Source organism: Cephus cinctus, unplaced genomic scaffold (genome assembly GCF_000341935.2).
Source record: "Cephus cinctus unplaced genomic scaffold, Ccin1 Ccin1_scaffold0407, whole genome shotgun sequence".
Lineage (NCBI taxonomy): Eukaryota > Metazoa > Arthropoda > Insecta > Hymenoptera > Cephidae > Cephus > Cephus cinctus.
Window position 1 is genome coordinate 335,398 of NW_014333091.1, and position 10,860 is coordinate 346,257.

The 10,860-nt window shown below is 42.4% G+C and overlaps 1 protein-coding gene across 1 annotated transcript; it reads right to left on the reverse strand.

Moving 5' to 3' along the window:
- Positions 1-5,268: 5,268 nt before the first annotated feature.
- On the reverse strand, positions 5,269-5,872 carry LOC107267522 (peritrophin-1). Its single transcript, XM_015739360.2, has 2 exons — positions 5,772-5,872; positions 5,269-5,610 (listed from the first exon to the last, which is right to left on the reverse strand). Exons 1-2 carry the CDS (start codon positions 5,776-5,778, stop codon positions 5,348-5,350), a joined length of 270 nt encoding a protein of 89 aa, XP_015594846.1. The 5' UTR covers positions 5,779-5,872; the 3' UTR covers positions 5,269-5,347.
- Between the last annotated feature and the right edge of the window lie 4,988 nt (positions 5,873-10,860).

The window sequence follows — 10,860 nt, forward strand, 5'->3', positions numbered from 1 at the left end:
ACAAGTCGTGGAAGGGAGACACGCCCTTTGAGATTTTTGAGACGCGCTGCTTCTTTTTTCTTTATCTTTTCTTTTTTACTCTTACTCTCATCACTCTCTTTCTCTTTTTCCTCCGGGATGTTCCTTGTACGCTTTCCGACCTTTCTCTTCAAGACGTCGACCCGGCTATAGACAAATATTAAAAACTATAAATTCATTTCGTTTCCCTCATAGAGGAAGGGACTTTCCTTTCGAATACTACAGCGTTCGTAATGAAATTTTCACTTTGCTGCTTTCCTACGTTTTTATTTTTTTTTGTTAATAATATTTCAAAATGACGTCACCCGATACTTGAGTAACCGATTGTACGTTTCTTTCAAAGAAATTGGAGATTAAGTCATCCTGATGCGAGAAAAGATAAATTTTATTGATATAGAGAGAGTAAAGAGAAGGGCGGAGTATAAAGATATACATATATATAAAGGAGAGAGAGAGAGAGAGAGAGAGAGAGAGAGAGAGAGAGAGAGAAAACCATGACCGAGAATACGCACATTAAACGCTCGAATACGTCGAGTTCCTCGAGAAATTTATGGATCGAATTTATCGCGGGCCGTTCGGGAAATTGAAAATGCCGCGCGAAAAGTGCCGCGATGTACTTAAAATCTCATTTATATTGGCCGTGCACACGTGTAACGCGTGAGAGTACATAAATTTGCGGCACGTTAGAACCTCGGAGATGGTTGGCGTAGCTGCCACGGGGATACATGATAATATGAGAAATAAAAAAAAAAGATACGCAGCATCCAGAAGCATCTACCTCAGGGTATCAGTCACGTAAGACGAGTATCCTCATAATATCACGTAATGACAAATATGAAAAATCATAGAGAGCGATTGTCTTAAGTTATTGGATAAATAATTAGAACGAAGAAGATACGGATACAGTAAGGAATAGAAGTACGCGTAGATAGCAAAGCAAGGATAGTTTTAATGGCGGCTTTACTACTCTAAGATTCTCTTGGGGTTCAGGTGCTCTTGAAGCCAATATCGTAAATCCACCATTGAGTCCAAAGAAAAATGGCCAACTGTCTTCTCTTTTCTCTGCCTCGGTTCTTTAGCAATACAAAAGTCGCCAAGCCATGTTTTACGAGCATTCACGTGTTGCGAAGGATTCGAATGTAAAACGATTAACAATCACAATAAGATTAAGTAGAATTAATTAAAAGGATAAGAAATGAGCTTGGGTTTTTTTGCCTGTTACGAGAAACCAATTAAATTAATACGAATAAGTCAGCTAAATGCATATATGTACATTAAACAGTCGATATACATTGATTTAACTAAAAGCAACGATATTTCACGCGATATACAAATTTGTATGATTTTCATAAAATCCAATTAGTCAAATTAAATTGTTGCCTAATCAATTAATCTCCGATGCACTGCATTAGCCAAAATTTCATAAATCCATACGATTTTAATGTGAAGCGCAGTAACGTGTACGCATGTAATTAACTGAAAATCATATCGTGTATTGATTTTGATAATTCAAACGTAATATCGCTGAAAAGCATCAAAAAAGCTTTCAGTCGATCTAACATGCGCAAATCATTTACGATAAGAAGAAATTCGCTGATAAGCCGATGGGTCCATTTTAAAGGTGACAACATAAAGACTGAAGCCATCGGTGTTAGGTAAAGTAACTTGAGGCTTTACGATCGCTTATGCGAATTTCGTATCAGTGCTAATTATAATGATTTTGACCTTCGCTTTGCTATCGTGCCTATTAATCATTGTAGCTGCTAAAGATACACTTATGCCTGGTTCAAAGAATTACGCAGGTACCTTCGGGTGTCGTTTATTGTCCGATATAAAAGACTCTATCGAAGCCGAGAAGTCCGCTGGCCAATAAATGGCCTTTGGGGTCGACGACCCTCGAGCAGGAAATTGTTTTCGGTCAAGCGGGAGCATTTATATGCCGTAAAAGGGCCGCATTGCGTTCGAGTCAAATGATCTATTAAACTTTTATCGTCTCCTCTCGAAAAGCGATGGACACCTACGCGATGGACTTTTCCATCTTACGCGTTATGCGCAATATACTATATACTTATAGTATGTCAGGCTCAAAAGGAAAAAAACTGATTCTCTTACGGTTTTCATATAGTAAGTCAACCTGCCAGTAGTCACAAAGTAGCTTTGACCTTATCAAATATATTGTTTATCATAAAATTACTAAACTGATTAAAAAACACGGTCGTAATTATTTATTTGAACATTATTACATGTGCGATTCATATATTTTTTAACTGATCGAATCATCGCTTTATAAGGGATAAATCTACTCACGCTTTCACGTTTTCTTACTAATTGATAAGCACTCGGACATTGATTAAATTAATGGTTTAGATATATATTCAATCGTGATAAAATCGCAAAGTCGATAAACCTGTGTGTCTTATGTTTATTTTTATCAGACTCAATTTCCTGGTAATATTACATATTGACTGACTACATTTACCAATCAACTTTCAGTATTCCTGTTTGATTAATGCATTAGGTGATATCTAAGACAAACACTTGTGCGCTATACACTTTTCAAGGAATTATTAAACGAAAACAATTGTATTCCAAAATACAATATACATAATGTTTTCTTGTTAAAAAAAATAATAATTGACATTTCGGTCTAATCAAATAGAAAAGTTTAGTCACATTTTCGATAAATTAACGAGTCGAAAACTTTTATCTAAATTCCCTCGTAATAAATTCGTCAATATTTACTGAACCAATTGACCACCGCAGTAGCAACGCTGGACTGTAAGAATCAAAGATCGCTGTTGACTCTTTCTTTATCCTTTAATGCATGTTCCGGTAAGTGCAAGATAGTGAATGCATGACGTACAGTTTTTTATCGTTAGCTCTTTCAATCTTTTCGATGTATTACTCTGTACCGCCGCATTATAGTATTTCAAGTCCTTCTTATCCTCAATTCTTAGGTTGTTCCAAACACGTTGTATGGTCCAAGTATTGGAAGATAAGCACATCTTTCGATTTCTTGCACTTTGTAAAAATGCTGTCATAAATGAAGAAGGTCGATGATCAATAGCACCAAGACTCCACGTCGAATGCGACGCCACCGCAGGAGCGTCGATCTAGAGCGATAACGCTACTATAGAAAAATTACCGGGTGGCTAATAAGTGGGCGTAGCCAAGGAGCCACGCAACAAAATTGTAATCTGCAGGCAAAGCGTGAGCCTGAGGAACTTGCCCAACCTGCACGCATCGCACATGCAGCCACATGCACTACGAGCCTCCACGTTCCCCACGTTCTCCAGGTTCTCCAGTTTCTCCAGTTTCTCCACACGCCATCAGCCCGTTTTATAATCACAGTCCCCCGTCCCGACCAAATTTCTACCCATTAATTCACCCAACACACTCACCGACCTGAGCAACGATTATATTTCGCTAACAATAATTCTTCTACCACGTAGAAGTTTTATGGGGAAAGAAAAAAAGAAAGAAAGACGACAAAAACCACGTAAATCATAGACGACACAAGCCGCGTACATTTCTGTCCATTTATTTAATAAGAACGTAACATTCCAAGCGGTTTCCAATTTGACACAGAATGGATTCCATTAGCATTCCCTTGATACGTTCCTTCGCCGAAATGACGTAAAACGTATAAAAGAAAAAAAAAGCAGCCAATGGAGAAAAAGGGACACAGCGAAGACGGGAACAGCCAAGCAGGAGCTGACTGCCACCGATAAGAAGTCTCGATAAGTTTTCATTCTCCTCTTTCCTTTTTTCCTCTCTTCTTCTCTTACTTTTTCTTTCGCTTTCTATTCATTCGTTCTTCTTTGCTCTCCACGAAAATGCAACATTAACCCGGTATCGTGGTAGTAATGTAAAACGTACAGCAAGAAGTAAAAGGAGCTGCTGAAGAGCAAAGCAAAGTAGATGAGAAGATGGAGGATGGATAGACGGACGTACAGAAAAGCAGACGGACTTTCATTCGAACGAAATGGAAAATTTAAGTGTCGCCTCTTTGATCAGATCTTCTTTTCCTATGCGCTTAAACTACTATGGGAACATCTATACCTATATATATTAGTATAGCCATACACACGGATGCAGCATCGATAAGATGAATCCCTCAGGGAATCTTTCCTCCTCCATCTCCTCCTTCTCCTCCCACTCATTGGAGTTTAAACTCAGATTTAACTCAGCCTCCAATGGGTGCATCTTTCTAGGAAATCAATCGATCCGAACCTGATCAACGTCCCAGCTAAGAATCTTACACGGTGGATTCTCTTGCGTGACCGCACTCCAATTTTATTCTCGAAATCACTCGCACCACGTGATCACTAATCCCACCGATAGATCCTCCGAAAGGATCCTCGGAAAAGAGATTTAGGATTTACTAAGAATTTTCCGCTTTCCAATAGTCCCACTAACTTCGTTTTTCATCAATAAATATATTTATTACAGCAGAACCTCGATTAACTGGCTGTGTGCCGTCCTTGAGGCGGGACTATTGTGAGTCACTATACTTAGGCCGAGAATAAAGTAAGCTCATTCTGGAATAGTCAATACCGTTCGAGCCACCTAATAAAAAATGATCAAATCATTGAGTTTAACTATACTTACACTTGAATTTAGGTGATAAAGCTAAGCCTTGAAGAATGTCAGTAGTTCCACTACTAATTCTCGTCCCCGATAATCTTTTATCTTTTTTATCGAGAACTCTCAATCCTCACACAAAATGCAATGAATACGTATCGAATTATCAGGAGTGATTCGAGTGCGGCGTAGTACGAGGTAAAACTGAGACATTTGACATAGCCATAGGATGCACAGGACACAGCTTATACTTTGAACTGTGAGCAATTCTGCCTATTGCGATCTATTGTTTTCTGCGTCGCCGTACACACTCGCAACAAAGCGCGCGCGTGCGAGCGAACCTTCAACTGGCAATACAAACGGCCTGTTAAGCCGTTACGGTTAAATTGCACCGAAGTGCATGGCCAGACTCGAAACGCCCGCTTACAGCCTTAGCCGTAGCCTGGGTACCTACTTGGCTGCCCGGAGACTGGATGCATCGAATCTCTCTCTCTCTCTCTCACTCACTCTCACTCCCCTCCCAAGCCGAGGATGGCTTAATGCATAGATGCACTCGCGGCCAACTGGAGAAGATTCACTGCGAGGACGACGGACACGTCGTGCAGCCAGGATTTACTCGGGAGTCTGGCTGATAACTCACGAGTAAACAGAGGCAAGGAGATCTCGTTAGTTTTTTCAAAGTGAATTTTTATTAGAACATAGAATAACAGTCACGTGTTTATATCTTTACAGATATCGGTCTTAATTAATCTTCAGCGCTTGCGGTGCAATTTGCCGAATCTGGCCAATCACACACTTCCAACTCGGCATTGAAGTGCAGTCCAGCGGGACAAGACGACAGGATTGGCCATCCGCCGGAACACGTGTAGAACAGGTTGCAGTTGGTGGGATGGGGTACGTGCGTTGCGTTTTCGGGATCCTGAGCCGGACAGTTCACGCCTTCCGGAATTTCGTCGTCGACGCTGAAGGCGATGACGACCAGACCCAAGAAGAAGAAGGCTGCGACAGCTGAAAGATAATGAAAAAAACAAGTACAGTGCTGGTGTGGTTTTACAAAATATAGTAATGACGTGTGAACTGAATTTTATTGCAGTGCATAGTTGCACTGGTGGTGCAATCTGGCGAATGGCTGATACACCGATTATTGCGAGACTGCAGGCAACACTTACCTTTCATGTTGATATAATGTGGGCTAAGTTCGTAGAGCAATCAGAAAATTTATTAACTCAATAATCCGCACGCTGAAACTCCGCTTCTTATATACTGGAATCTAATCAGAAATTAAGATCCTTCGCTGTTATCGTGAAGCATCGTCAGAAATTTGTCACTATCGCTATTGATAACACTGGTCGTGGCTCGTAGATGGGATAACGCGTTTCTTTCATTAAACGCACGCATGCTTTTTTGCTAGTTGCTGTAAATTCGTCATTTATTTTTGTTCAATATCATGAAAAAAGTGCATAAAGGAGTAAACGCGTGAGAGAGAAAGGAGGAGTCGATGGGGTTAAAGAGGCTAAAGAGGTTAAAGAGATTAAGGAGGAAGAGAGGGAGGTTAAAATTGAGGATCTGTGTATCAGCGTGAAGTCGTGTGTGTTGCGTGTGTGGGCACGTGTGGGAGAGGGCTTCCCTTGACACTCGGACAATACGCGAGGCTGTCGAGTTCGGTTCCTGGTTATGGCGGGTGCACAATGCCTATTGTCGCTGCCACCCTGTGGTCCCGTAGAACGATGTGTGCCTCTGCGACGCCTCGACGTATAACGGGTGTTCGGGGCTATTGCAGGGACCACGAGAGAGCTCATGAGTTCCCATAGAGAAGTACCACGTGGGAAAATACATTTATTTTGAAATATAGCAATATGTAAAGATATATATATATATATATATATATATATATATATATATATATATATACGTGTAGATCCCGATATTGGCAATCGTACAAAATTCTCGGAAAAATTTCAAAGAGATAATAAAAAAGGGAGTGAAGCGTGTGAGTTGGTGCTGACGTAATTCAAACGGGAGGAATTGGTCGCGGCTGTGTGGATTGTACCTTATGTCTCTCTATGGCTAAAATGGCGTAGCACGTTAATATCTCAATTTTCTAGGGTGACTTGGCTGCTGGGCATTTAGCAAAGGAGGTGGATCCACTCGCCATATTGGCACACACGCCGGCTGCGTTTTACGGCCGTGTTCAGCAATTTTGCATATTGAAGACTGGGACCTTCCTGGCTGCACCTCCTTCAGCCAGTCCCGTTTATTTTTCTTCGACTGTTTTGTTATTTGTTTTTATTTTATTTCTTTTTTTTTGTGCGATCAACGCGAGATTCTAGCCGGAAAGGATTCGTCAATTTTCTGGTACTATTTGGTATCTTCGATCTACCGATGGATGATTCGAAAATCAACGTGGCAGGATGGTGGCCGAAACAGAGCAAACGGTTATAATTGAATCGGCAGAGCGTGAAAAGTTCATTTTGACTAAATTCACAAATTCTCTACAACCTCCAGTGAGAATTTCATAGGGGCTGAAACGTTATCCCCACGAGGTCCCACGGGATTTCATGTCCAGTTGAATTCTGAGAGACGAGCAGCCTAAACTTATGAGCATGTTCTTCGAGATTGCTACAGAGACCTTGCGGAGGGTTAAGGTAACCTTGGAATTCAAGACCCAAGGGAAAAAGAATGAAGTTTCACCCGTTAAGATGCTCCTGAAACCGCTTTTCACGTCACGGTATTAAAGTCTAAAATAAACTCAGAGATAAGCAGAGGAATCTGAGGAACCGAAGGGGAGGTAAAAGATAGAAGAAGGAAAGGTCGAAGATAAAGGACACGATAGAAGGGCCAAGTCGAATAAGGGTTCCAAGAGGTTGAAGGGTGACAAATATAAGGGAGAAAAATAACGAAGGAGATGATGTGGCGTTGTCGTTGAGCCGAGCTGCTCTTGGGGAAGCTTTACGGTCTTTTGTTTGACTTGCTACGTCGCCCGCGGCTCCGTAGCTCCGTAGCTCCGTAGCTCCGTGGCAATAACCACAATACTGAGAAAGGGGCATGGGATACTATAGGGCCGGAGATTGGTGGAAGGTAAAAGGTTAATTGAACGAGAACGTCGACCAGCTACTAATTTTGGCTAGAGACCCGGCAGAATCGACTCAAACATAAATCCTCCTATACCGACACGCTTCCCCAATTCACACGTCCCCATCCCAACCCTTCCCCACCAACATCCTCTTAATCTCATCCTTTTGCTCTTGAAATCTTGAACCCTTCTTCTTAAATTCCTTCGGTCCAAGGCCCCCCTTGCTTCCTTGCTTTACTTTTTGAATTAAAAAAATCATGTTTCAAAAGAATGAAAGAAAAGCTAGAGGACACCGTTGGAAATCCTTGGAGACGTCTTGTGGTCCGACAAACGGAAAGTGAACGAGTCCTGGGGGAGGACACGACTCCAGGAGTCTGAGAGCTCAGGACACCCATGGGATAGAGAATCGCGCTTGCCAAAGCGCAGAAAGTTCCTGACCTGACCACTACCCTCTAGCCACTCATCAGCTATTTATGAGCCGTCCTGGCGCAATATATATCCTATACAACGACTATATTAAGAGTCTCCTGAAGTCCCTGCAAAGTCCCAAAGTCCTCTCGTTCGTTCTGACGTTTTGCTAAACTCCCAATTATCATTTATTCATTTATGCAAAGGGAAATGAAGATTTTCTTTCTAAACGTCACACCTTACATCGTGACGTAGCTCACAGTTCCTGATATGACATCCCCCACTAAGAGCAACCAGCAGCCTCGAGGATCATCGTTAGGTATTTTACGAAAGATCGAGTTATAAATTTTACCGAAGTAATTTCGAAACTCCCTTCCAAGATGAGGACCACGAGAGAAAAATGGCGAAGTTACAAGAGAGGACGGAAAACGTTGGACAGTGTAGGAGAAGATGGAGAAAGTAGATGGCAGAATCCTGAGGAACCTCTAGCCATCATCTTCCACGTTCAGAGTTCAGCTTACTAGACATCAAAGAGATCCATTAATATGATTATGAAAAGATGCATCCTTCATAATACAGAAGGACCAACCAAGAGAGTAAGGATCCTGTACCAGCACTCCGCATCCGATGCTGCGTCGCCTTTCTCAATGGCGTCCTTCCTGTGTTCAAAGTAGATCATCCACGCGAAGGTATCCTTACAGCAGACCTACCTCAATTTTCCTCCTAGAGCATTCATCCCACAAGTAGAAGCCATTAAGCCCATACACACAGCCACCCGGGCATACCTGCTACCCAGCTCCCTCGCGCTAATTCTGGACATAAGGGATGAAATTTCTTGAGATAAAAAAGGGGGACATACGTATGAGCCAAAAGTCCGAACTGATGAACACGTGCCGAATGAATTAGTGAGAATCCAGGGTTTCGCGATCCCCTGGGGCTAGCAGGAAACTTTCATGAGGATCGAGTTCGGCATGTGAAAGCCTCTCCTTGAATACGTGTAGCTGGACCAGTCGATGCAAGGGATAAACGTGTAAACGAATCAAGCCGAGGAACTCGGTAACGCATTTAAGTTCGAGTTACCAGGTCAGACTCGAAGGGGCGTTCGGTATAGGATCTTTTTCAAAGATTGGTGACTCTGGCATGTTTTTATGTTTTTATGTTTTTATGTTTTTATGTTTTTATGTTTTTATGTTTTTATGGGACGTGTCTTCCTGACGATCAGCCAGCTGCACAGCGAACCGTGACATCGATGGAGAGAATAAAAGATCCAGGAAGCTGCAGGCTACCTATATCTGGTTGCCCATACTATATTTCTCCGAGCTATCTATACCCGTATCCCGGTTTTTATTGAATAATTAAAAACGTCACTGGCAGAGACCGCCATTCGGAGTCTCCCCCACACTCGCTTGCTACCCTCCCGAACCAGCATCCCTCCGCCGGGTTGACGGCACTCGAGTGGGAACCCCCTTGAAATTTGCATAGCTGCTTCACGATGGGAGCTTCCTTGAAATATGGGGTTTTATTATTTTGCGAAGTACTTTCCTGTTAAACGGGCACGGGACTGAATGGAGATGGGTATAGGCGTAGCGTGGGAACAGGAGTGCGAGTCGTGAAAGAGAGTCGAGTGGAGACGAAGAAGGCAATTTGTTCTAAAAGCCATATGTCTTCTGTTTCGAACGTGCGACAAAACAGATGATAAATTCCTCCGTTGCAAACCCGGCTGCACTTTTAAAATTCCAAGATAGCCAAATTCCAATAGCCAATGCGAAAATGCTGCTGCTTTGGATAGCCTTAAAAAAAACCATTGTCGATCTACATTTCTTTTTACGGCTGTTAGTATTTTTTATTGGATCCCTAAAAGGCTTATTTTATTACCAGGACTGTGTCGTATTCTTTATTCGAAGAATAAAAGCGAATTGGAAGGATCGATAACCAAGCAACAACTGTTGCTCGTTATCGGCTTACGGAGAGCAAACAACCGTTTTTATTCTTTGCATTGTGACTTTTCATATTTCGCCACTTCTCCCACCCTGCAACAACTTGTCGGCTAACCACGAACGACACACTTTCTCGGAGTCTAGAAAAATGGAAGGATCGAAACACGTGCTCCTGCCAATATGCAACATATTGGCTGACCAATACTACAAATAAAGCCTACCGTTCCTGCCGCCTATATAAAACAGTCTTTTGATAAAGCGATGGTCAGGGGACATGACGTTTATCCTATATCCTATACTATGTCCCCTTGTCAATATGGGGAATCCAAAAAAAAAACCCATAGCCACCCCTTCAACAGTCTCCCTGCATCTGTTCCCCTCGGGAAGGACAAGCGTCCAACTGTCGGTGAAATGTCAAAAAAAAAAGTAAAAGCAAAGGGAAGACGAGCTCGTAGGAAAGAAGTTGACTGCTGTCCGAAGTGAGCTAAAGTTGTGAATCACAAGTCGTGAGTCGCAAATGGGCAAAATTCGGAAGGGATAACTTCGCTGGGGAATGATCCAAGACGCATGGGACTTGGCTTGGCTTTGGCGAGGTGGGAAACACTCGAGGAACTCGTAAATCAACGAGTTCACTGGCGGTTGGTACAGGTACAGCCGGTGCAATGATAATTTAACGATGTCATCCAACAACCTGAAGTTGCAGCCAGTGGGTTCGTTCCATGAGCCCAAACGAGTACAAATCTCCTCTAGGCGGCCTAGATGCCTCTGCCGTCTCGGAGGTGTTCCACTGATAATGTAAACTAATCTTCCAGAAGACGGTGGAGGCATCCAAGCTCAGTT